At 22.9% G+C, this 27624-nt stretch overlaps 8 protein-coding genes across 8 annotated transcripts; 4 read left to right on the top strand and 4 right to left on the bottom strand.

Annotated features, from left to right (window-relative positions):
* Positions 1-75: 75 nt before the first annotated feature.
* Positions 76-1006, top strand: PY17X_1220800 (histone H2A.Z, putative; the record flags this gene model as incomplete). The annotated part of the gene is made up of 3 exons (XM_022956775.1): positions 76-169; positions 464-715; positions 876-1006. The coding sequence occupies 3 exons, from the start codon at positions 76-78 to the stop codon at positions 1004-1006; spliced, it is 477 nt and encodes a 158-aa protein (XP_022812626.1).
* A 1553-nt stretch (positions 1007-2559) lies between these two features.
* Positions 2560-4113, top strand: PY17X_1220700 (conserved protein, unknown function; the record flags this gene model as incomplete). The annotated part of the gene is made up of 2 exons (XM_719173.3): positions 2560-3738; positions 3901-4113. 2 exons carry the CDS (start codon positions 2560-2562, stop codon positions 4111-4113), a joined length of 1392 nt encoding a protein of 463 aa, XP_724266.3.
* Positions 4114-4466: 353 nt separating this feature from the next.
* Positions 4467-9338, bottom strand: PY17X_1220600 (uncharacterized protein; the record flags this gene model as incomplete). Its single annotated transcript, XM_719172.1, has 1 exon — positions 4467-9338. One exon carries the CDS (start codon positions 9336-9338, stop codon positions 4467-4469), a length of 4872 nt encoding a protein of 1623 aa, XP_724265.1.
* Positions 9339-10789: 1451 nt separating this feature from the next.
* PY17X_1220500 (UDP-N-acetylglucosamine--dolichyl-phosphate N-acetylglucosaminephosphotransferase, putative) lies at positions 10790-12890 on the bottom strand (the record flags this gene model as incomplete). Its single annotated transcript, XM_022956774.1, has 7 exons — positions 10790-11278; positions 11495-11562; positions 11657-11821; positions 11951-12011; positions 12140-12190; positions 12301-12431; positions 12653-12890. The coding sequence occupies 7 exons, from the start codon at positions 12888-12890 to the stop codon at positions 10790-10792; spliced, it is 1203 nt and encodes a 400-aa protein (XP_022812625.1).
* Positions 12891-13834: 944 nt separating this feature from the next.
* Positions 13835-16879, bottom strand: PY17X_1220400 (conserved Plasmodium protein, unknown function; the record flags this gene model as incomplete). The annotated part of the gene is made up of 1 exon (XM_022956773.1): positions 13835-16879. One exon carries the CDS (start codon positions 16877-16879, stop codon positions 13835-13837), a length of 3045 nt encoding a protein of 1014 aa, XP_022812624.1.
* Positions 16880-19370: 2491 nt separating this feature from the next.
* PY17X_1220300 (protein kinase, putative) lies at positions 19371-20801 on the top strand (the record flags this gene model as incomplete). Its single annotated transcript, XM_022956772.1, has 4 exons — positions 19371-19675; positions 19787-20322; positions 20530-20578; positions 20732-20801. 4 exons carry the CDS (start codon positions 19371-19373, stop codon positions 20799-20801), a joined length of 960 nt encoding a protein of 319 aa, XP_022812623.1.
* Positions 20802-21304: 503 nt separating this feature from the next.
* Positions 21305-23926, bottom strand: PY17X_1220200 (peptidase, putative; the record flags this gene model as incomplete). The annotated part of the gene is made up of 1 exon (XM_725500.2): positions 21305-23926. One exon carries the CDS (start codon positions 23924-23926, stop codon positions 21305-21307), a length of 2622 nt encoding a protein of 873 aa, XP_730593.2.
* A 1267-nt stretch (positions 23927-25193) lies between these two features.
* PY17X_1220100 (ATP-dependent RNA helicase) lies at positions 25194-27536 on the top strand (the record flags this gene model as incomplete). The annotated part of the gene is made up of 2 exons (XM_718860.1): positions 25194-27003; positions 27184-27536. The coding sequence occupies 2 exons, from the start codon at positions 25194-25196 to the stop codon at positions 27534-27536; spliced, it is 2163 nt and encodes a 720-aa protein (XP_723953.1).
* Between the last annotated feature and the right edge of the window lie 88 nt (positions 27537-27624).

Raw genomic sequence — 27624 nt, 5'->3', positions numbered from 1 at the left:
TTATTTAACAGTTTTATTATATTTTTACATTTTTTTTTTTAATTTTATTGTTTTTATTTATTCATTCAACTAATCATGGAAGTACCAGGAAAAATAATTGGTGGCAAAGTTGGAGGAAAAGTCGGTGGTAAAGTTCTTGGTCTTGGTAAAGGAGGAAAGGGAAAAACAGGTTAATACTTAAAAAAGGAAAAACAAAAAATATATAAATATGATGCATCACACACAATTTTTCGTGTTTTATATCTTGGAGTAATGTGTAGTTTCATTATACATTATTTTATTTATTTCCCCCCATTTCATTTTCACAGTATTTTATACAAACTAATTGTTAAATAACTACATGACTGTTTATTTTTATTGCATTGTTTTTATTTGCACTAACATGTAAATACTAAGTAAACAAAAATTATTGACTGATGCATGTTAATTATTATATGTTATAATTTTATATTTTCCCTTGCAGGATCAGGAAAAACTAAAAAAGCTCCATTATCTCGTGCCTCAAGAGCTGGATTACAATTTCCAGTTGGTAGAGTACACAGAATGTTAAAAACAAGAATTTCTTCTGATGGACGAGTTGGATCCACAGCCGCCGTATATGCAGCAGCCATCTTGGAATATTTAACTGCTGAAGTTTTAGAATTGGCAGGAAATGCAACAAAGGACTTAAAAGTGAAGAGAATTACCCCAAGACATTTACAATTAGCTATTAGAGGTAATTTTTTTTATTATTCTTTACATAATTTTTAAAAAAAATTTCATGCACAACTTTATTTCACATCCATGATTCGCATATGCTCATATATCTAATTACAACATTTGAAATTTCTAAAATGGCGATCAAATTATTTTATTTATTTTCTATTTAATTACAGGTGACGAAGAATTAGATACACTTATTAAGGCAACAATTGCTGGTGGTGGTGTTATCCCACATATTCACAAAGCTTTAATGAACAAAGTCCCAGTTCCACCAACCCAAACCAAAAAACCCAAAAAAAACTAAAGAATGTTAATACGTTATAAGATGCTATTATAATCTAATATTCTTTGTGATTTTATATGTAGAAATTTTATATTTTTTTCGATTGCATACATTATTCAATGCATATATGTAAAAAAAATGTTACTTATATGTGCTAAGGATATTTACAGTTTGGTATATGCATATTCGAATTTAAGTATTTTTCGAAATTGTTTTTTTTTAATATATTATATTTCTTTTTTTTGAAAGCTATTTATAAGAAACAAACAGTGTTTCGTTCTGTTATTATTGCTATTCTTTTTTTATATATTTTTTATTCGAGTACAAGCATAAGTGTTTATTGTACACAAAAGTATTATATAAATAGAGATATATAGATAGATGGATATATATATTTTTTTTTAACTACTATCCTCTATTGATAAAGGCTGACTTGATAACATTTTTTTTTTTTACAAAATGTGTTAAATAAAGCAACACGAAAAAAACGTTTTTTTTTTTTTACAACTAAAGAAGAAATTAGTGATATTATTTTTTTAATGTGTATATACATATCTGTAATGCTTCTGTAAAGATATGATTATGCAGCATTTTGTAATATATTAGCATCTAATTTATCTACATTATGTTTGGGGAATAATTATGATAAACTCTCCAAGTTATAAGAAGTGAAACATATATATATATATATACATACAGTTTTTGATCTATGTATGAAGATTAAGGGTCTTTTCGTACGAATTTCTGAAATTCTACATAGATTAAACACTGAGATGGGAAAGAATAAAATCGGTGAATTCTTAAAAATTTTAAGTTGCACTTTTTATGTTTAAAGAACTTTTATACTTTCTTTTCATAGTAAATATTTATTCATTTTTAAAATGATGATTAATAATATATATAATATCCAAAATAAAAATATAAAAAAAAATATTTTTTCTCTATGCAACCTGAATTTATACTAAATATATAACCCAAATGATAAACTGCTTATATAGAAAAAATAATTTTTTAAATAGAATATAGATTTATTTTTTTTTTGTGAGATAAAGCATATATTGGAATGAGATTTAACATTTATATTATTCTTTTTCATTTCTATTTCCATTAATTTTATATGTTGTTTTCAATATATTTGTTTTAAAAGCAGTGATAATTTTCATTTTTTTTTTGAGAAAGGGTATTTTATTTTTTTCATATAGAAAGATATCCAATAATATATATATATGTAAATAATTATTTGCCAATTTTCCTAATTTATATAACTACTGCAAAAAATAATATATATAATAATAAAAGCATGGTAATACTTTTTTGAGAATACAATGGAAGAAAGAATTTCTTTGTCCCCTTAAGAAAATAAAATAAATTTGGATAAAAGAGCAAAAAATTGATAGTAACAAATTAGTAATAATATTAATGTCAGATATAAATTATCATACAACACCATAGAAAACTAAACAGTAGCAAAAACGAAAAATATAGTGATTGTTATAATATGAAATATAATATAATATAATAAAATACAGCATAAAAAATGAAGAAATCAAAGAATTGTTATCATAGTAGTTAATATGTTTATACGTGCAAGTACGATCTTTACGTATATATATTATATCCTATTATTCTATAAATACTGTATGCATTCATATGGATTAAATTTCAAAAAGACGAGTATAAGGGAAATGTTTTTACCTAATATAAAACTAAACAATCAATCAAATTTAATGAAAATAAGACGAAACAAATTTATAAATTATAAAAATACTGAAAAGAGAAAAGGAAAATTCATTGATGAAATAAATAAGGTTAATAAATTTTCCCTGTTTAAAAATTGTAAAAAAATAGAAAATGAGCAAACATACAATAATGTTGAAGATATTTGCGGAAAAGTGAAAGAAAATTCAACTATGAGGATCCCCGAAAAAATGAAAAAAAATGATATATCGAATGAATTAAAAAAAGAAACAAAAAATGAGTGTACAAAAGGCAACAGAAATAATGTAACTGGAATAAGGAATGACGAATCACATACTAATTACAAAACTGAGGAAACAATGGATACACATATTTATGATAAGGAAAAGAAAGAAGATGGAAACGTTGACAATGTTGCTGAAATTGGAAAACAATCATTGAACAATCTTGCTGAAGAAGACAAAAAAAACAATGAGGTTATAAGGAAAGAAGAAAATACAGAAATATCAACTTCTAATGATTTAGAATTAAATATTGACAAAGAAATTGAATTGGGGATTAAAAAAAAAAAAAAAAAATCAATGTCAGAAGAAATTCGAAAAAAATTATCAGAATTAGCTAAATTGCGATGGAGAAATGAAGAAGAGCGAAAAAAACTTTTACGGTGTAAAAATAAATTTAAGCATTCCGAAAAAACAAAACAACTATTATCTTATAAAATAAAATTAAAATGGAAAGATGAAAATTACAGAAAAAGTGTTATACAAAAAACTCTAATTTTTAATCAAGATGAAAATACGAAAAGAAGAAAATCATTATTATTAAAAGAAAAATGGAAGCTAAAAGAGTTTCGAGAAAAAATGTTATGCAATAGAAAGCCTTTTAGTATAGAAAGGAGGAAAAAAATTTCCGATATCATAAAACAAAAATGGAGAGACGAAGGATATAAAAAAAAAACTTTGAATGCTATAAGGGAAAATTATAAAAAGAGAAAACTGAATGTCGGTTTAAACCCAAACCTTAATTACATTCAAAACCTCATTATGTTTAAGCAGGTATGCATACAGAAACATCCCATATTTACACTTGTATTATATTACATATAGCATATACATATTATATGTGAAGAATTACAGTATAAAGAGATACTGTGATGGCTATTTATGCTTTCCCTTTTATTTTATTTTATTTTATTTTTTATTTCTCAATTTTTGCAGCTTGGAATTAGTGCCCCCAAAATACGACAATTCCCAGAAGTGCACAAAGAAAAACTAAGAGGGAAAAAAAAAAAAAAAAAAAAAAAAATCAAAAAAAGTTATAAGGAAAACTGGAAAAATATTTACGATAGTATATTAGACAAAAATGAATTTCAAAATCCGATACCATATCTAGGTAGCATCGATCATTTAAGTGTCAGTACAAACACATAATTAATAATATATATACATTATCAATGTTTTGTAAGTCCATAGCATACAAATATAATAAACATTCGAATCATGGATCCATATGTTAAATATGTGTGCAAAAAGGGTTTAAAACACTCAAAAAATAAATGGATGTTAAGTGACGAAAAAATATGTAAAATATGAGGCATATATATCTTGGATATAATCCATGAATTAGTTTTATTTTCTGTTTTTTTTTATGTATAATTAATGAAAGAGGTTCATATAGAACCTCGTTGACTTTGATTATCTTTATTCACAGGCTGGAAATGTTATTTATTTTTTAATTTAATTTATTTAATTGGCTCTTTCAAATTTCATTTATTTAACACTACTCAAAATCTAATCCTTTGTTCATATTTGTGGAATTCCACATTTGTATCTATATTTTTTATGTCATTATATTGCAAGCTTAATAATATATTTTGCTTTACCATACCAGTCTGATCAATAAAATTGGTTTGTTCCATATTTTTATTTTTTATATATTTTTTTTTATTCCTAGGAAATTTGAATAATATTTTCATTAACTTGTTAATATATGTTGAATTTTTTAAACTATTATGATCTAAATTTATATATACGCCACTAATATTATTATTTTTTTTTTTTCGTTTTTGTAAATTTAATATATGCTTGAAATATTTTAATGTAATAGGGAAGCATTCATTATCTATAATGTTCATAGAAAAATCTAATTCCACAACTACAATATAATTGCATGTACAAAATCCTGATAAAAATGATGAATATAACGAGCTATCAATATTATTCCCCGATAATAATAACTTACGCAATTTCAACTTATTTGTTTGTTTGTTTTTTTTTAAATCCGATATAGTGTTATTTTTATAATCGTTTTTCACATTGTTTATCAATGCAAATAATAAAGATAATAAACTTTTGTAAGTAAAATTATTCCATCGTAAATCCAATATTTTCAATTTATTTAATTTTTTTTTTTTTATTAAACTAGACAAATATATAAGAGCATCATCGCCTAATTTATTTGAAGATAATCTTAAAACTCTTAATTTTTCCAAATTAAAATATTCTATACCTTTTCGTGGAAATGCATATATATAATTTTCTGAAGCTTGTACTGAATTTCCTGAACTATTTTCATTACTGCATGATGAGCTGTGTATATTATATGTATTAATCTTACTATCAAATTTTGTGTCATCGCATATATATTTATTTTCTCTTTTTTCAATTTCAGTATGTATATGATTCATATTATTTTCTTCTTCGTTTTGATCTTCTTCTCCAGTATTCAATAATGGTGGGGCAGTTGAAATACTATCATACCAACATAATATATCTTTTTGCTTTCCTTCGATATTTGAGGAAATTATGTTATTTTTATGCTCCTTATTTGGTAAGTTAGACAATTTTATTGTCACATGTTCATCGTTTGCTGTTTCCTTGTTTAAATTTTTTTTTTTTGCGACAAATATATCGTAAAATGATATTTTATCAAATGGTATTACCTTTTTATTCTTCTTAATGATTATTTTGTTTATACCATAATGTGGTTTTGTATTACTTTCGTGATCAGTTTGTATTTTGTCTATTTGATAATTTTCCAATTGTCCCAAAGGATAAATAATAGATTCTGACCTCGCAATATCCTCAACATGTTTTTTATTTCCTTGTTTATTATTATTTTTTGATTTTTTTTTAAGATAATTTAGATCAAAATATATTATGCAATTCTTATAATATTTATAGTCATAGATATCTTTATCAGGTATTTCACAGTGGATAATATGATTACACATAAAATACAAATTTTTTAAATTATTATTTTTTATATGATATAGAGATATATAAAATTGAGAATAATATATATGACATTGTACAACTTTAAGTGTACTAATATTTTTAAAAATCGTTAAAATTAAAAATAAAAAAAAACAGATAGTTGAATTCAAAAAACAATTGTTGATATGTATTGAATTTATATCTGCTATATTTTTTTTTAATAATTTTATAAATATGTATTTTATATGTCTTAGCATTTTTTTATAGTTATATATTTTAGAAAGATATATATGCTGATTATTTTTTAATTTTTTTTTAAATTTTTTAGACACATTTTTTATTTTTATATTCTTAAAAAAGGACAACACATTAAATATTATACTCCTTTTATATTTTTTACAATGTTTTAAATATAAATCATTTAAATTATTAATGCATATTTGTTTTAGATAGTTTCCTTTATAATATTCCTCTATAGTGTTATGATTAAATCCATTTGTTGTATAAAACCTGAACTCATTATTATTTCCATAAGATTGATTTATCCGATTATAATTATTCTGATAACTTTTTCTTTCTTCAGAATTTAAAATATTATTTTCTAAAACTTTTTCATTTTTCGGAACTTCTTGATAACATGTTTTCCTCTCTTTTTCTGAACCAAAAAAATTGTTTGTTTGGTCTGGGGATTGTATATTCAATATATCGGTGTAACAATAAGCTAAATTGTCATTAGCTTGAAATTTGTTATTTTTATCATAAGCTTTGTTTTCTTCATGATTTGCATTATTATCATTATCAAATTTCGATCTTTTCTTTTTGATCACATTCCACCGTTTCAACAATTTGACTTCTTCTTCAGAAAATAAAAAATTTGCATAATTACTTCGCAACAAAAAAGTAAATAATCCTTTGTCTATTTTTTTAAAATAATATTCTTTTAATTTTTTTCTTATTATTTTTTGGTGTAATAAATATTTTATTAAATTATTAAATTCTTCTCTTTTTTTTTCATCACATATAACCGAGCAATACTTTTTCTCCTTTTTAAGATCGACTTTTAATTTTTTAATCTCTTTTATTATTCTTATTATGTTTCTTATTGAATTAAAAAAAATAATTTTTTCTTCTTCAAAGTTTTTTTGATAATTTTTGTAACTTCGTTTTAATGCACTAAAATGGTTATTGACTCGGTTCTTTAGTCTTTTGAACGGTTGCACCGATGTATATCCATTCGTATAGTTATTGCTGCTATTGGTGTTGCTTGCTCTTGTACTGGCACTGTTATTATGATTGATTTCATTAATAGTTGCATTACTACTACTATTATTTGTACTATATCCTCTATCTTCCATCGAGTTTCTTAATTTTTTATTATAAATATTGTTATTTTGATAAGACAAAAAATTAACATTATGTTTATTCGCATAATGAGAGTTATAATAAAATGCAACATTTTTCTCTACATTATTCTTATATTTTATTTCTTTTTTATCATTATTATGTTTATTCTTGTTCAGAAAATTAGGAATTAATTTTTTCCTGGAAAAATATCTATCTGCTTGTCCTGATTCAATATTTCCACAATTTATATTTTGAGAAAAATAATTTGTACTATTTCCTCTATTTTTATAACTATTATAATTATTATGAATATAACTCATGCGAAAATAATCTCTAACATTGTATTTTCTGTCTATACTATAGGTCCTTTTTATAATATAACTATCTTTGGTGTATTGATGTTTGTATCCATTTATTGGGTCAGTTTCTATCGAGAGACACATTGGGAAGTAATTAAATTTTTTGCTTTTCCAATTTTTTCTTCCATTATGATCACAATTACTATGATTATTTTTATCATGAATATGGATGTCGCTCAAAACATCGATTTTGTGTAAAAAAAATTGGTTATTATTATCTGCATTTATTTTGCTAAAAATACAATTTTTTAATTTATTATTTTTTTTGTCATTATGTTCATCTCGTTTTATTATGTTTCTCAAAGAATGAGAATAATTTCTTACATTTTTTGAATCAAATAAATTATCAGTATTATTTGTATTATTATATTTATTAAAATACAACTTTTTATCAAAATATATGTTATTACTTGTGCATTTATTGTTCGAAAATTTGGATAAACACGTATATGTGTGATCGCTTGTTTTTAATACATTGTCTTTATACACATAATTCTTCAAATTGTTACTTTTATTATCATTACAACAAAAATTGGAGTGTTTTTCATTCATAGGTATCCTATTTCCATTGTCTTCGGAATTGCATTTGCCAAAATTCTTTGAATTTTTTTTAATTGAGCTCAAAATAACATCATTATTATTACCACTAATATCGCTTATATCGTCAATTCTATTAAAAATATTGCTTATCAAACTTTTTTTTTTTTTATTCCTCTTTGCGAGTTTATTCTCTGAATTTTTAAAGCCATATGGGTAACCACTGTATGTAGAATTCTTACACAATCCCTTATACAGATCATATGTGTTCTCAGATTGTTTTTCTAAGCTATTGTAAATATAATTCGTTTCACTGCATTTTTGTTTTTCGTCGTTTTGTTTGTCTTCTACTTCCGCTCCATATTCTTCCATTAAATTTGTTCCTTTTTTATTAGCATAAAGAATTTTATCATTTTGTTCCCCTTTGCTATTATATTGGTTACCTTTTTTGCTATCAGTAACCATATTTAATCTTTCTACATTTAAATATTTTTGTTTTCCTCTATTATATTTTAACTCATTTATAATTGTAAAATTCGTACTGCTAATTAATTTGGTCGTTTTTTTTTGTTTTTTTATTTCCTGGTTTCTCTGCTTCAAAGTGTGTGGATTCCACAAAAAATATATAAAAGAATTATTGCGTATATTTCTTTTTTTATAATGCCCTATATTTGTACAATATGTTATATATATCACTCTTTTAATAATTTGGTGTATCTTTTTATTTATTTTATGCTTCCATATAATTTCAGTTAATTCATATTTAGGGTTACATTTTTTTTTTTTTTTTGTGGAAATTCTACAACTATTAGTGAATAGTATCTTTTTATTTTTTCTTTGTTTTATTTGTAATATATTTTTTTTTCTTTTTTTTTTTGTGTCCTTTTGTTGTTCACTACAACTGTTCAGTATACATTTGTTAGAGCATTTAATTCTTTCGTTAATTTTTTTTAAGGATAAAATAATTCTATTATATTTGGTAAATTTATTGTTGCATTTAATAATATTATTAATTAAATTATTAATGTGTAAATTGGTAGTATCCGATTTATTTACATAGCATATATTAGGGGACTCGCCATCACTTATTGTATTTTGGTCAATGCTATAATATGAGTTCGTTTCGTTGCTTTTAAATTGCGTTTTGTTTTTTTTTTCATTATCATCATTTTTAAGTCTAACATCCTTTCCACAAATCATAATTAAAAAAAAAATTACATTAATATTCACATACACATATAGGTGTATATATTATGAAATTTACCTATACTGAAAAAATAAAGACTAAGCTATTATACCAACAAGGAGTGCTTACTGCACATAAAATTTGTTTTTTTTAATCTATTTATATGGTGTTGTATTACATAATAAAATAAAATTGTTTATATTTTCGAGTGCATATCGTTTAATGTATTATAAATTTAATTTAAAGCATCGAATAAAAATAATAATATATATATCATATTGTAACATAAAAAATGTCATAATAATGTTCCATTAGCTGAGAAACAATATTTTAAATATGTTACAAAATATGTTAATAATAAACTCGTTAGCATGATCAATTTACAACTATAAATATATATATATAGGGTTGTAAATAAATTCTCAAGGCAAAAAAATATATACTAATTATGTTTTTCACCTTTTTAGAATTAATCTTTTTTAACAAGAAGAATACAATTTTTTTATAATTTGATACGTTTATAAATATCCTTTAAAAAAATTAAAATACGAAAAATTATAATTTTAACAAAAACAATATCAGTAATATTAGTGACAATAATACTGATAAGGGATTCTTATAAAATGAATAAATCAATGGCTTTTTGTTCAGTTAATAACGTTTTTGTATTATGGTGATTATAAGTTGTACGAATTTATGTGTGTATACATAAATATATATGTTTTCGTACTTTTTGCTTTTATTTTTTTTTTTAATTCATCATTTTACATTTCAAATAATGAAAAATTATTTATACGAAGAAAATTACATGTATGATAATAATATAAAACTTGGATAATTATATTGTGTGCATGGATAAATATATATGATGCATAAATGGTTATACATCGCATATTGCTTCACATATATCATGTAGTATATTATTAAAAAATAACAATTCTTTTCTGTCATATTATTGCCAGGGTATATCCAAAAGGTTGGCATAATAAATTATAACACACATTTTTAGGATATGATAATTTGGTTACTATTTTTTCTGTATCCGTATATTATGTATACATTTTTGCCTATTTTTAAGTTTAAAATTGGTGAGTTGCTATCATTAATATACACAAAAAAAAATTTAATAAAAAAAGTACTATAACGAAAGTAATGAAAAAAATATAAAAAATGAAATACATAAATGAACACTAAAACAATGAGCCAGCATTATGTATGCAAAAAAAAAAAGATCAAGTGCTTCTCATTGATATATATCAATCCATTTTAACCAAACAAATATTTCGCCAAAATTTAGCACTTTAATCACACCAAGTATTCGAGAGATTGCATAAATATGCATGCATGTCCATATATATATATGAAATATGGTTATGTACATACCTATATAATATTCATATGTACATGTAAAAAATTAACAATACTATGTTATGAATATAATGAAGAGTAGCATATATCGCAAACTCTATGTAGTGTCAATAAAATATCTCAAAAATAAGCCAATGGAGCAAGTAACAAATTGCAAAAATAATAAAATAATAACTAAATGATATTCTGATAAAGGGCCAAATATATATAAAATTAAATTTATTAATGTAAAATTATATGAATATGTTAATTTATTTGTTTTATGATCTATAATAGGTAATCTATGTCTTGGACATGGTATAAAATTAAATAATTGTGGTAAGGACAAAAAAAAATTTAAAAATTGTGGAATTAAAAATAATATTAATGTTTTGGAATAATGGCCAAATATTGAAACAACTGCCAAAAATATGCCACAAAAGTAGGTTAATGTATTCCCTACAAATCCTTTTGATGGATAAAAATTAAAAGCAAATGTCGCCAAATTTATTGATATAAATGGTAGGGTAAATATTACTGATAAAAAATGTTGTTTTAAAATTAATAATCCCGAGATATCAGAACTTCCAATATTCAATACTATTTCCTATATGTTCATAAAAAAAATATAAAAAAAAATATAAAAATAAATAATAATATGTAATTTTCTATGGGGATTAATCAATTTTTATCCCACTTGAGAATTGTGTAGTAATAGTGTGGGAATGTTTGAAAAACGGGTTAAATGTAAATAAAACCATATGCTCAGTGTAAATGCATTGTTATAACCCCGTCGAATGTTTTCACTTTTAAGTAATCTTACAATTAAATTGTGTATAGAAATAAAAATCGAAATAATCAAGGTTTGGCCAATTTCCAATCCGTTAATTCCTTAAAAAAAATTAATAAACAAATTTATTAAAATGAATAAATATGCACATTTCATAAAGTGGTAAAATAAACAGATTTTCAAGCCAATTCATACCCGCATATATATTTATTGTGTTTGTACAAAATACAGACAACAATATAATGTATACATAATAAAAAAAACCGATATTTATAATTTTTTTTTTAAATATAAAAATTAAAAAATTCGGTATTCGTATGTTTGTTTCTCCTGAATAGCATAATAGCAAAGGTAGACTCGCTGCATAATAAATTTTTTTTAAATAAATATAAGCAATATTATAGGAATTATCATCGATTAAATACATAAAGGAAAAAAAAATAATATTTTATGTACATAAATATTTCTATATTTTAAAAAAATTAATACCGAAAAAGGGTAAAAGAACTTTATATCTCCATTTTAATTCAAGAACGTCATCTATAAAACCCTTAATTGGAAGTGTTAAAAAGGGAAAGGTGCAATAAAATTATTAAAATAATAAAAAAGAGTAAACGGATGCAATATTTTGGCTGCATTTACTAACATCCAATTTCATCTGCATATTTTTTTGCATACCAAAAAGGTCATGAAAATAATGGACAGCAATCCCGCATTATATTCTAGTAACTATATATTCACAAAAGAAAACAAATAAATAAGATATATTAAATGGAAAAGGTGTTATATAGAATAAACTGCAGAAATATAATAATTTTTTCCAAATTTTTCTCCCTAACAATTTTATGGTCATTATAATATAGAATCTGGTAGAACAAAACAAAAATAAAATATAAAATCGATGGGAATAGCCCAATTGGTTCTGCTACTTTATCCTTGCTTATCTTGTTTAAATCAGTACCACATAGTCCTGCAAAAGGAGTTTTGTAAAATTTTGTCTTATTTTATTAACGTATCAAATAGACATGCGGTGTGACAACATATAATATACTAAAAGGAACGTGGTATATAAGTGAATAATAAACGCGTAAAGAGTTGAGATATAATATAAATGAATAAAATACACACAATCTTTATATATATATATACATACATATTTATACATGCATATACATATGTAAATGTTATTACCCTTTTGATTCAAAAATTGTATAAACTTTGGTATGCATATAAAGGATAGTTTAAAAAGAAGAACACATGGGCCAATGTAGAAAATTATTATATTCTTATATATTGTATCTCTTAATACATACAATACAATTAATAAATAAATTATAAGAAAAGAAAATAGATATATCTCTGGTATATTTTCTTTATATATGTGTGTTACATTGCCCTTAGTTTTATTATTTGCAAATTTGCTTTTCATTTTTGCTACTAAATAAGTATTAATAATAATAGGATATATATGACATTACTACAAATATAACAATGCTTGATCCCATTTATTTATATCTACAAAACGAATATGCGTATCCATTTGTTGGTATATACATCCATATATATTGGTATACCATCTTATAAGTTCATTAATTTTATTTATATAATCCCTTGGAAATTCTATTTTTTTTCAAAAGAGTAAAATATGCATAGGTATTTTTTTTCTGCTTTCAATGAGAATAAACTAGATAAAAATAATTAATTATAATGATTTTTTTTGCAACTTCTAAATATCATTATTTGCTTTATTTTTTATTATACATATATAATATATTATAAAAATATGTGCATATGTATGTGTAAGTCGCAATTGCATATTGTATTTCTCATAATTTTGATGTTTTATGGTAATTTCATAAGACTTAAAAAATATAAGAATAAAAAAAATAAATAATAATAACATTTAATGAGATATTGATAGCCGTAGAGTTATAAATATATATATTATTTATTCATTTATTTGTTCGTTTTTTATAATTGGCTTATTTATGAAAGGGTAAATTTCCTCATATAATTATTTGCCTCCTTATTGTTATTACAACAAAATTATTTGGTTAATCAAGTATTTAGTTATTAATACGTATGTATATACAAATATACATGTAAAATATGTGGAACAAAATAAATTAAAAGAAATTCAAAAGCTAGGATACATCTTTATTTAATATCAAGTTTAATGTATAAAATGCGATTTCACATTTTCAATAAAAATATGATTTAATAAAATGGATATACCCCTATGCATCATTGAGATATGCATGTAGGTTTATACATGGACATTGATAGGTATTTATTTATTGCACTTTGTAAACTTTCGGGTTTAGGATACTTCCCTTCCTAAAGAAATTCATGTGTTACCTATTTTTTTTATTTTTACACATAACAAGAGCAGAGCATAGTTTTTGTTATGGCTATATACATAAAAAAAAACAAAATATACAAAAACATAATTCTTCTATAATATATGCTATTTATATATGCAACATAACTATTTGCTTCGTGATGTGATTTAAAATAGCACTTTTTTTTGTCAATTGTTAACTTATTAAAAAAATATGCATCATCATAAAAAAATGTGTGTTTTTTTTTACTGTCATTTTTTTTAAATATATTTTGGAACAAATTATACCCTTTCTTGTAATCTTGGTTATTAGGTATATTTTGATGTTTTTTTTGTCTATGTTCATTGCTCCTTCTCTTTTTTGGGGGTTTTAGTCTTTGAATTTTTTTTTTAATATCATTATATATACTCTTAAAAGTGTATTTTTTACGTGTGTGCAAGTTATTGCTATCTTCGGTTTTTAAAAAGGAAACATAATTTTGTAACATATTATTTTCATATATACCAAAAAAATAAATAATATTTATAGCAATATTATGTATAAATACCTTTAAATAATCATTAATAAAAATTTCTATATTTTTAATTATACAATATATATTATCATTCCATTCTTTTATTTTAATGGACATTGATATATTATTAGTGGCATTTTTTAGATTTTGGATTTCTGTTATTATATATATCTCCCATTGATTTATGCAATTAGTAACATCATAAAGTATCTTTTTCTTTATTATATATTTTAATAGGCTATCATTGAGAATAGTAATAAAAACATATACAGACACTTTTGTTTTGTTTGAATTATGAGAATTGGTTTGTTCTTCATAATTATCCTCTAAATTTCGATAACCCTTAATTTTATTTGGGGCATGCCCATTATTATTATTAGCATTATTTTTGTCTGCTTTATTGTCTATATTTATCTCATCGTTTACCCTCGAAAAAATATATATTTGATAAATTTTAACAAACACAGAAAATGTGTCATTATTCGCATTTATTCTTTGAATATAATATATTTCATTAAAATTATTATCAACATATTGGCTTGTTAAAAATTCATTGCTATTGTTTATACTTTCTTTATATTTCATTCCACTACAGTATTTGTCATAATTTTCCTCATAAACATTTGTTTTTTCATTAGTGCATTTGAATGTAATATCACCATCCGAATTATCTTTATAGTTTTCCTTGGATTTTATATCTTCTTCAAATTTTATAAATTTTTGTTTTATTTTATCAGTTTTAAAGAAACTTTCAAAGGATTCCGTTTTTTGAATATTAATGGGTTGTCTATTGTTTATATTATTAGTACTATTTTTATTAGTGGTTATGTTGTATTCTGAATTGTTATTAAATAACTCCTTTGGGTCATTTTGTTTGAAATTTTTTTTTTTTTCCATCCCTTTCTTTTCCTTATATATTTCGTCTTTTTTATTGTATCTTTTTTCATTTTGGTGATACTCATTATTAATGTTATTTGAATTTTTTGTGATATCCTTTTTATCCCTTTTTATTATTTCTTTAAGAAAGTTTCTAATTTTATTCGATGATTTTTTTTCCTTAATCGTTTTTTCATCATTATTATTATGCATATATGGATAGTCAGTTATAATTAATGAATTAGAACAAACGTTATTTAAATTACACTTATTTTCAGTATGTCCACTTTCGAAACGATCTTGTTTCTTTCTTACTATTTTCGGCATATTATTATTATGATTGTTACTAATGTTTTTTTTTTTACAACTTGCACAATTTATTTGTGAGCAATTTTTTGAACATTTTAAATAGCCTTCATCGAATTTGCAGGTATCAAAACATATTTTAGTTATTTCGTTTGAATAGTGCAAATTTGACGATTCCGCGTTTATTCCCACATTTTCTACCAAATTATTTTCAGGATACCACTCTTTCTCTTTACTATTATCATTACAATATTCATTGTTTTTTCTATATCTTGAACATTCATAACAATTTTTATTTTTTATTGGAATGGTTTTAAAGCTGCCAAACAATCTATTTGTTCCAGCACCAAAATGATGATATTTTGTATAATCTATATTACACCTCATATTATTTTTGACATCCTCAAACTTATCAGATTCATATATTCTATAACAATAATATAAATTTTCTTGTATAGAGATATTATACTGATGTAAGAGAAAACCAATTGAAAAATTTTTTTTGTAAGATATGATTTTTTCATTTTTGTGTCCCCTTTTTTCTTGTATGTCATATATATTTTTATTGTAATTAACATTATATTTTAAGAGAGATTTATCACTATTTTCATTTATAAATTTATAATAAAATGTGTTAATATTTAAATTAATTTCAAAATTTGATATTTCTATAACATCCTTTATTTCTTCATCACTAATGTGTAATAGTTTTTTAATGTTTCTTAAGTATTTCAGATGAGGGTTCCATATTACATCATTGTTATCATTGTTGCTATTTTTATTTGTGTCCAAATTTATTAAATAGTCTTCGATTTTTTTCGTTTTTTTTTTTTCGTTTTGCTTGTTTCCATCTATTTTTACATCCCGTAGTTTTGTAACTTCCTCATCATTTGACTCATTTTTAATATTCTGGAAAATTTTTAAAAAGCTTCCATTCCGATTTATTTTAGCTCTATCATTCATGTCAATATTAATGTCATTGTTTATATTTATCGAATCACTATTCTCACAATTTAACAATGTGAATTTTTTTTTATTGCGATCTAAATTTTTTTCATATATATATACATATTTTTTTTTTTTATCATAATAATTTTTTATATTTATGCTTGCTTTTTCTTTTCCATTTCGTATTTTTTTTAGTAATGACGAAAATATTTTATTTTGTACTTTACTATGTTCATTATTATTTTCACAATTTATAAATTTGGTTTTATTTATAAGAGGAGTATGAGATGTGTAACTATTTTTTTCCGATATGTCTATTAACTTAGTTTTGGATGTAATATTTTCGGGTTCATTTTCAAATTGTTTGTTTATTATATTTAATCTCGCCGAATAACCTTCTATACAATTTACACATTTGGGGGGGTTATTCATTGTTAAGCTTTACTGTAATATATTTATATTGACAATACTACTTTTGTTATATATTTTCCATATTTATTTTTATTCGTTTGTTCATACATACATATAGCTCTTTGCATACATGCCGTTATTATATTATACATATCAAATATAGGTATAACTTTTTTTTTGTGAAAAAGTATATATTCAAGGATATTTCCTTATATTACTCTATATGCAGATATCCCCAATAGGTTATGATCGTACATTTATATATAACTAGTTATAGTATTCATCATAATTATATATAAGAACGAGTTTGTATATATATATATATGTGTATTTTCATTTGAATAAAAAAACGTAATCTAAAAATATTCTATGAGGGTGTTTAATTGCTGACTCATTTAATATATAGTGTGTTATGTTAAAAAAATCAGATTAATTCTTTTTTTTCATTAAATAATTTCACGTATTATACGATATTATTTATTAAATATGTTCAAAAAGAAACCAAAGAAATAATGAGTCTGCACCAAAATAAATACGCTTACTTATTTTGTATTCTCAAAAATTGTTATATGCAAAATACTGTTAAAAATGCAACATAAAAGTATCCTATCTTGTTCTATTTTAAATATAGATATTAATCTTAAAATTTTTTTTTTTTACATGCGCGATATTATTTAAAAGAAAATATAAAACAAATTTGACATTTTAAAATATACATTTTTTTTCAAGTTTTTTTTATTTATTTTTCGATTTATTTGTATATATGTTTGTGTATTTATTCTATTAAATACATATATGTTGCATATATTGTTACCCCCCCAACATATATTTATATATTCATTCATTTGCATAACATTTAATCATTATCACAATAATATTTTTTAATTATAAAAACCAATCATTGTAAAAAAATTTTAAGAGACATTTCTTCATATTGGCATTCTTAAAGATATCTTTCTTATATATATATGTATGTACGTATGTATGCATGTATTTAAACATAGTCTCTATGAGTGGTTATATATGACACTGATTTCTTATTCTTTTGGAACCCAAATGAAATATATAATATAAAAATAAAAAATATATACAAAAGAAAGAGATAAAAACTGGTATCTAAAAAGTGTGTGTGTGCGTTATGATTTTTTGCAATACTAACTTTTTACAGTTAACAAAAATACATAATTTAGTAATATGAGACAAGAATGTGACAAATGTAATGGAATAAAGACAGATAAAAGATATATACAAGATTGCCTTATTATATTATAAATCTTTTTAAACTTATATACATTTTTTTTTTTATGACATTTTCAAAAAATAATATGGCGTAATATATTTAGGGGGCGAATTTTCGTATAGGTGTGCGTGCGTATACGTGCATATACTTACATAAGAAATGGACATAATGACAACGAACTATTTTTTGTCCTAAAATAGGAGAATATAATTCATCAAAAAAAAAAGAAAATACGGGGAAAAATTACAAACATGTTATAATCAAAGCAGAAAAATGAAAGTATAATTTTAGTTTATTTAATGCGGATTAGAGAACAAATATATAAATATGTGTACACATTGCATCGAGGGAATGCCTATGGGAAATTTTTTCAGTGAAATAATATGAATATACAACTTTGTGTAAATAAAAACAAAAATAAGAATATATATTTATCCATTACCATATAAAATAGTATATTAATTTATGGCCAAATTGATGGACACAACTTTGATCATTTATTTTTATTTTAAAATATAAATTATTTTTTTCATTATTTAAGATTATGAAATAATTATATCATATTCTAAACAAACACATACGGAATAGAATTGCAAAGAATTTAAAAAATATATTCATAATATATTAATAAAATTTGCAATTTTTTATTTTCGATTCTTTAAATATAGAAGTATTTTTTTGCGCATTATTGTTTTTTTTCTTCGAAAAGACATTAAATAAGCTTTATTTTAATTTATTTCATTTTGTGTTTTATTTCGTTATCTTTTATTATTGTATCATTTTATATATATATATTTCCATTTTATTTTATCTCATTTTATTTTAATTTTAATATTTTTAATATTTATTTTAATTTGTTTATCTTATTTTTCTTAATTTTTTTTACTAGTTAAATGGTAGCAACGTTGATACGATTACTACCTTATGGAAAAATATTGACTAATCTCCTACCTTTGTTGCATTATTTTATTGCTTTCTTATATAGTATTAATGCGTCTGTTGCCATATCGGTTATGCTCGCAATTTAAAAAAACGCAAATATGCGTAAATGAAAAGGTGACAAATTGTAAAATGCACACATCGCTAATAGTTTGTGCCCTAAAATTTTACTAAATACACAATATTTATTATTCTGAAACTTTTGTAAAGATAAACATATATATACATATATTATGTATATGCCTCAATGCTTTATTTTGAATTATTAATAAAAAATTGGCAAGCTTAATTTATATATACACCTATATATGCATTAGCACGACTACATAACAAATGGGGATTCTATGTTCGTCCAACGAAAAATATACAAAGTATTTCCATAGAGGATACTTAATAAATCCCGATACGAATGTAAATGACACAACAGATCTGTACCCTTGTGTTTTTTTGAGAAGTGGAGAAAAAAGATTAGTAAAGAAAATAGATAAAAATAAATTTAAAGGAGAAATCTTGAATTCTTTACTTAAATTAAGAACTTATACTTATAAGAATGAATCAAGTTTACCAAAATATTTACTAAAAACATATAACATTTATAAAGATGATAAATTTTCTTATGTTATCTTTGAAAATTGCACGTAAGATGACGAATAAATATTAAACATATATATTTGTATTATACTAATATATATATATATATATATATATATATATATGTTCGGCACATGGCTTTATTTTGTTACTTTCAGGGGGGGGTTCTTTTTTGATATACTAAAAGGCAATAATGTAATTAACGAGAATATATTAGCTGAATGGTTTTATCAAATATTAATCACTCTGAATTTTTTAGAAAAAAGAAATATATATCATGGAAATTTAAATGGATACTGTATACATTTTAAGGATAAGACACGAAAGGAGATAAGATTAAGTTTATTAAGTATAAATAATTATTATGATAATATTGATGAAAAAGGTGACTTATATGGATTATATTGTATTAGATCTCCACAAGAAATAAAAAAATTATATCATGATAAAAACAATTCATGGTATGTAGGAATGTTATTATATTTTATTTTACATGGGTCATATCCATTTATAAACAATAATGTTTTGGTAAATTATCATAATATTATACAAAATAATATTCCTTTTGCGGCCTTAAAATTAGATCATAAAAATTATTCTAATTTGATGTATGATTTTCTTAAAAGTGCCTTAGAAAAGGACTATGATATGAGGCCCTCGGTAGAGGGGTTATTAAATCATCCTTGGATAAAAAGTATTATATGAGTTTAAAAAATTAAAAATAATTTATTATCAATTAATTTTTTATTCTTATTCTAACCCACATTAAATTTGTTTGTGTTTTTTATTGTATTCCTCTATCGGCTTTCATTATTATACTATATTTTAAAAGCCAATTTTATTTTGCATATTCCTTTCGTCTCACACACATTTATTATTTTTCTTTTCATTTTATATACAGAAAAAGGAGAACACCCTATATATGAAATCTTGGATGAAAATACTCGAAGGTAATTTTTTTTTTAGTTGAATATATACACGTTCTAAATTATTTCCAAAAAGGTGTCATATATACGTATAAGCATAATTGTGGATTTTACAAATTCGATTGGAATATATATGTATGTTTTATACTTACATGTAACATTTTTCTTTTTGTATAGAATGGGAATAAACCAAATAAAAGCCATAGAACAAAATTTGAGCACCATTCACGAACTCAACAATATATAAGACTTAATTTTTTTTATATTATATTGATTTTAAAAATATTGTAGGTCGATTATATGCATATATATAAGCACGTAACATATTGAAATATTTTTCATGTATATAAAAAAAATAAAAAACATATTATAACTTTTTTAATACTTTCAATTACCTTTATGTGATATATACAACAAAATAATATACGGTATATTTATTTTAAATAATGAAAATTTTAATTCTTTTATTTAAGCTTTGTGTTTGAATATAAAGAAAAAAAACAAAAAAATATACTATAATTCAAAATAATTTTAGATAATATATCGAAATGAGGGATATAATCGTCTAGCTTTGATGAGTTGTCATTTCAATATACATTTACACACGCATGTATTATTTCATTGTGAAAAAAAAATTATAAATTGGTTAGTTTTTTAAAAAAAACATTGCACATATGCATATAAATATAATATTTATGTGTGTTAGATGGAACAACTTTCTCAGTCCTAAATAATAAAAATCAATTTAATTTACTTCTTCTTCTTAGTGTCGTAATCATAAAACCAAAGAATTGTATTCATAAGAATAGTTTCATCATAATGATAATTGTCAATGGAATGGTTTGCATCATCAAATAGAAATAATTTTGTTTTTTTTTTTAAAGCTCTTAATCTATTATATAAAGCTATACTGTTATGATAAGTAACCCGCATATCATTTTTTGAACAAATTATTAAAACAGGAGTTTTTATATTTTGAGCATAATTAAGAGGTGACATTTCATATGACATTGCATAATCATGCTTATCAAAAATGCAGTCATATTCTGTATTTTTATTTACTGTTAAATTTACAAAAAAATCGGGCACATCACTTGAATATGCCGATAATATCCATTCATATACTCCATTAATAATACATCCACTTTTAAAAATACTTGATTTTGTTAATAAAGAACATGAAGCAAATCCTCCATAAGAACCACCATATAAATATACATTTTCATAATCACCAAAATGTTTAGAAAAATTTTGGAATACTGCCATTATATCATTAATTTCAATAGTATTTACAAAACCATTTAATATATTGGGTTTATCCGTATAGGTTAGTGATCCTATATAATTAACACACAAAACATCAAAACCGCATGCCGCAAAAAATATATATATATTTCTATATTCATTATAAGTTAAACTATATGGTCCTCCATGAATATATAGAATTAAATTTCTTAAATTATTTTTATTAAATAAATTAAAATTCGATAATGATATGCCTTTATCTTTGATATCATTTAAATATTCTTGCTCATTTTGATAAAGCAAATTATAGCTTGGTTTCTTTCTCCTAATATATGGATGCTTATTTTCAAAAACTGAAGTCTCGATTTCACTTAATATCTTAAATAAATTTTTAGAATTATCATTAATATTTGAATAAATAAAATCACTTTTTTTTTCTATATTGCTATATGTTGAAAAATCTATATTATAGCTTTTTAAATTTGTAAGATAAATAAAATCCCCTTTAATGTTTTGTTCATTAAATATGCAATACATTAATATATCGTTTAGCAACATATTTCTTATACTAATTAATAAATTATTTTCTTTCATACATAATATTTCAATGCTTGTGCCTGGATCATTTTCATTATATATGTCATTTATAAGTACACGATATATATTCTTTGTAAACATATGAACAGCAATAATTATTTTATTACAATATAAAATTGTATTTAAAAAAATATATGGATAGCAACATCCTTTAATCTCGTTAGTATATATACCTCTAAAATATGGTGTATATTCACCTTCTTTAACTAATATATATGTTTCGACTTTTTTATAATTACACGCATCGTCATTGTTTTTGTCATTTATGTTGTTATTATTTCCATGAATATTATCAGTACGACCATCTTCTACCTTTGAACCACTAATATTGTTACATTCATTAAAATTTTCATCATTGTTTTCGTAATGTATTAAAGATTTTTCTTCTTCCATAGAAACATCTTTATTAGCTTTTTTATTTTTATTTTTTTTTGTTTCATCTTTTTCTAATTTAATTAATACTAAATTGTATTCACTAATGTGCTGTTTACTTTCGTCATTTTTATGAAAAACTACTAAACATGCAACATATACTTGATCTTTATCTTTATCTTTTATAATAATTGGTGAAGCAATATGTTTAAAATTTTTACAAGACAATTTTATATATGAACACCGTACATGATTTTTCTTACTTTTCCCACTATTCCCACTATTACCAATTGCATCAGAATCCTTTATATCATTATTATCTCCATCTACTGCGATGTCAAAATCAAAGTCATTAAGTGTGCACAATAATAAATCATTTTGTCTTGTGTTAAAAGCATATATGCCTAATCTATATGGTACTGTTCTATAAGATAAGCAAACAAAAGATGTTTCATCGATAAATTTAGGATTATAAAAACAGCTTGTGATATCTTTTACAGTGATATATTTAACAGTATTATCTATTAAGTTATAGAGATATAAATAAAAAAACGAATAATTGTATTGCTCTCCAAATGTTTCTGTATACACTCCATTATTTAACTTTTTTAATGCATCTAAATCTGATTTTTGGAATATAGTTCCCTCTTTTTTTAATTTAATATCTTCACTTTCAGCACTATATAATAACAAAGTGTTATTAGAATTAAATGAACAAAATGATTCATACATAAAAAATTTCTTATGTATATCATTTACAGATACATTATTTATAGATGTAAAAAAAAAGGATCCTTTATTTCCATCATTTTTAAATAAATTTATCATTAATTTATTATCATTATTATTAAATAAACATCCGATTTCCCCATCATCAGACATATACATTTTATATTCTTTATCAAAAAAACTATTACTTATATTCATATTTTCTTGAACATAAGATATTTTATACAATTTTTCTTTATTACATAGTTGATAATGTATTATATACAATTGATACATATCTATTTTTTCACCATTTATTCTTCTTGATACTGCTTTCCCAAATTGACATTTTTCTATTTTATTTAATCCCCCATAGCATATGTTATATATATCCTCGAGCTTGTTCATAAACGGGGGAATTTTTCTTATTGCATTTGTATTACTACTCATTATTTAGTTTTGAAAAAAGGGAGAGAGAGATTTATATTTTATGAGTATGTGAGTATGTGACTATGTGCATATATTATGCTAAGTAAATATATTTGTCGTTCCCTCGAAATTATCAAACGTGATTCTCTACAAAATTTCTGATAAGTAAAATAAAGGAACGATTCAAAACATGTACAATATAGTAAGCAATATAATATAGATTGGAAAATTTTATTTCGCTTTTACAATATGTTTGTACAAATTAATTTGGAAAATGTATATCCGAGACATACAAACATATGTAATCATCGTTTTATGCATGAATATATATAGAGGAAAAAAATTTTAATTGGTCTGTATAATCAGATGAATCTGTTATGTGATTTCTTATATCAGTGTTTTTTATGTGGTCACAATACGTTGTATATATATCGCTACTATAAAAAGGGTTAGTACCACAAATAAATTAAAAAATATATTGGAATTTGTTGATAAAAAAAAATTAAAATTTTCACATTATTGCTATTATTTGCGTTTATTGTCACTGTTATGGTTGGTGTAATTTTTTTTTCCTTCTACAATTTTCCTTTTTTTATATAAATAATAATCTAGTGATGTATAAAATTTTATTTCACTTAAACAAAATATGTCCTAGATTTATATTAATTTATTTCTTTATGCATACGTTATTATATTTCAAGCGTATGTTACTGGAAGATCTATATACAAAATTTTTTAACATTGTGATATGTAATATTAATATATGTATGTATGAATATATATTTACAGTATTTTTGAATAATTACATACGTGCATAAACACATTCGGAGATTTTTTAAAATTTATAAATAGTAACGTTCATATTATTATGTATGTAGCATATAATAAAAATATGTTTGCTACAAATTACTTTTTATGTAAATTTTATGTTTCTTTTTTTAAATAGTTTTACATGATACAATTTTTTAATTTTAAATATTTTTTAACTTCATATCATTGTTTTTTTAATATTTTATTTATTATAATTATATATTTTTTTAGTCCGTTTTTTGGTTACCTATTATTTTACTCCCAAATATTGTCATAACTTTTTTTCTGTAAATTTTCGCTATCATATTCAACCAATAAAGGCTTTCCTTTGGGTAATCTAAGGAAAATTTCATGCTTTAATGGTATTGAGATATTTAATTGTATCACCTTAAATATATATATATGCTTGTATGCATGTATATATTGCTTGTATGTATAAAGTGAAGGAATAATAAGATGCGGATTTTCTGACAAAACAATGATGTATAACGATAAAGATGAGGATAATTTTTTTGAAGAAGATGATAATTATGAAAATAATAAAAATGAAAAAACACATGACGCTAATGGACAGGACGAAGTTGATCCATTAGACGAATTTATGTTAGAAATAAATAAAGTAATCGAAGAAGAAAAAATTAAAAAAGAACGCGAGGAAAATGAATTTAATAATAAAGAGATAGGAAGTGAGTTTGGAAATTCTATAGATAGTTATGTAAAATCGCCAAGAAAATGTGAAAAGGGTAAAAATATAAATGACACAGATCAAAAGCCCCCAATTGATAAAAAAAATAACAATAATAGTAATGATGTCAAGAATGATAACAGTTTGGATGATAATGATGTGACTGCAGATATTTATGAATTTTTGGAAAAAAAAAATGAAGAATTAATGAATGAAAAAAATAAAGAGAAAGAGCATGGAAAAAGTTTTAATAACACTAAGAACTATTTTGTAAGCGCTGGAACAAAAGATCCACAAATGGAAATAAAAGATTATGATAGCGATTTTAATGATTTTTTAAATGATGGTAATGATAAAAATAAAAATGATGAAATAATAATTTGTAATGTTAATTATGATGAAATTGAATTAGAAGAATTTAAAAAAGATATATTTGTTACTGACGAAAGTATAAATAGTTTTACTCTCGAACAAAGTGTGGAATATAAAAAAAAAAATAATATAAAAACAATAGGCTTTAATGTACCAAAGCCAATTTTCTCTTTTTTACAATTAAAAAATATTATAGATAAAGAAGTTCTTGAAAATATGTACGATTTGTCTATAAGTATTTTATCTCCTGCTCAATCCATAGTAATCCCAACATTTTTAAGTGGTAGAGATTTTATAGCAAACAGTAGAACTGGATCAGGGAAAACACTCGCATATATTATTTCGCTAATCATTCATTTGATGAACTATAAAAAAGAAAGCAAAAAGGATGCACAAAAAGGTGGAAAAAAAAAAATCTCAGATCCTCATGCTCTTATATTGACACCAACTAGAGAAATATGTGTGCAAATTTCTGAGGAAATAAATAAAATATCTATGAATAAATTAAGTTCAACTCTATTATTTAATGGGATAAATTTTAAAAATGCTTATGATGATATACACAAAGGGGTTGATATCATAATAGCCAACGTAAAAACGTTAATTAACTTTGTTAATAAAAAATATTTATCATTAACTAATATTAAATATGTTATATTAGACGAATTTGATAAATTATTTTCAAACCAATTTATTAATTCAGTTATTTCAATATTAAACAATATACGAACTGATTCTATAAGAGCTTTTTTTTCTTCAACATTTTCAGATAGTATTCATGAATTAATCAAACCGTATTTATCTAAAAAACATATTTTAATCCAAGTAGATGATAATAATATGTTAATAGATAAAAAATTTTATATTGTTGAAGAATCATACAAATATAAATATTTATTACATGCGATTCATCAGTTTTCAAATAATGGTCAAGGTTTTATTTTTTGTAATAGTAAAAAAAACGTGTTAGCACTATATGAACGACTTAAAAAAGAAATACAACTAAAACATATAAAATTTGATTTTATTTATGGTGATATGGATCAAACAGATAGATTATATAAACTAGATTCTTTAAAAAATAAAAGAACACAAATATTAATTAGTACTGGTTTAATGGAAAGAGGTATAAATGTTATTGATTTAAATTTTGTAATTAATTATGATTGCCCTCGTGATCTCTTTGTTTATATTCACAGAATTGGTCGATGTTCCAGAATGAACAATAAAGGTATGTTCTCATGAATTATCAGTTTGCCACTGTTTTCTCTCTACATCTACATACCAAGGAATACTCTTTCCCTCCACAATATAGTCTTGATTTTTTCATATTTCACTCTTCTCAACTTATTAATTACTATCTTTTACATATATATATTATATACAATGCATGTAATTTCTATTTTCGTAGGCTACGCTGTTACGTTTATTACTCCCTCAGAAAAAAAAATGGCATATCTTATTTATACCCATTTAAAAAATGCAAAGGAAACAATAGATGAAGAATTAGAAAATTTTATTTTAAGAAGCAACTTGGATAACCATATCGAAATAAAAAAATTGAAAAGAAAAATGAATAATCCTAATTATGATAACCCATTGAAAAAAGTAGGGCCCACAAATAATAATAACGCAATTATAAGTTTAGGTTCCATGCCTTTTCAAGCTAGTTCATCACAAAAACAAAATGAAAAACCGCCACCCAAACAGGTGCATATGATTTCTCCAAATGATGTTTTATCTTCTTCAAGTGATGAATACTAAGTTGAAAGTTCCTGTTACGATTATTCTTATTAGTCTTTCAAAGTTACTATATTGCAATTTTTACAAATTATAATTTTTCATTTGAATA

This window comes from Plasmodium yoelii (genome assembly GCF_900002385.2).
Source record: "Plasmodium yoelii strain 17X genome assembly, chromosome: 12".
Lineage (NCBI taxonomy): Eukaryota > Apicomplexa > Aconoidasida > Haemosporida > Plasmodiidae > Plasmodium > Plasmodium yoelii.
The sequence above is the reverse complement of the archived record's forward strand: the minus strand, read 5'-3'. Positions and strand labels throughout refer to the sequence as shown.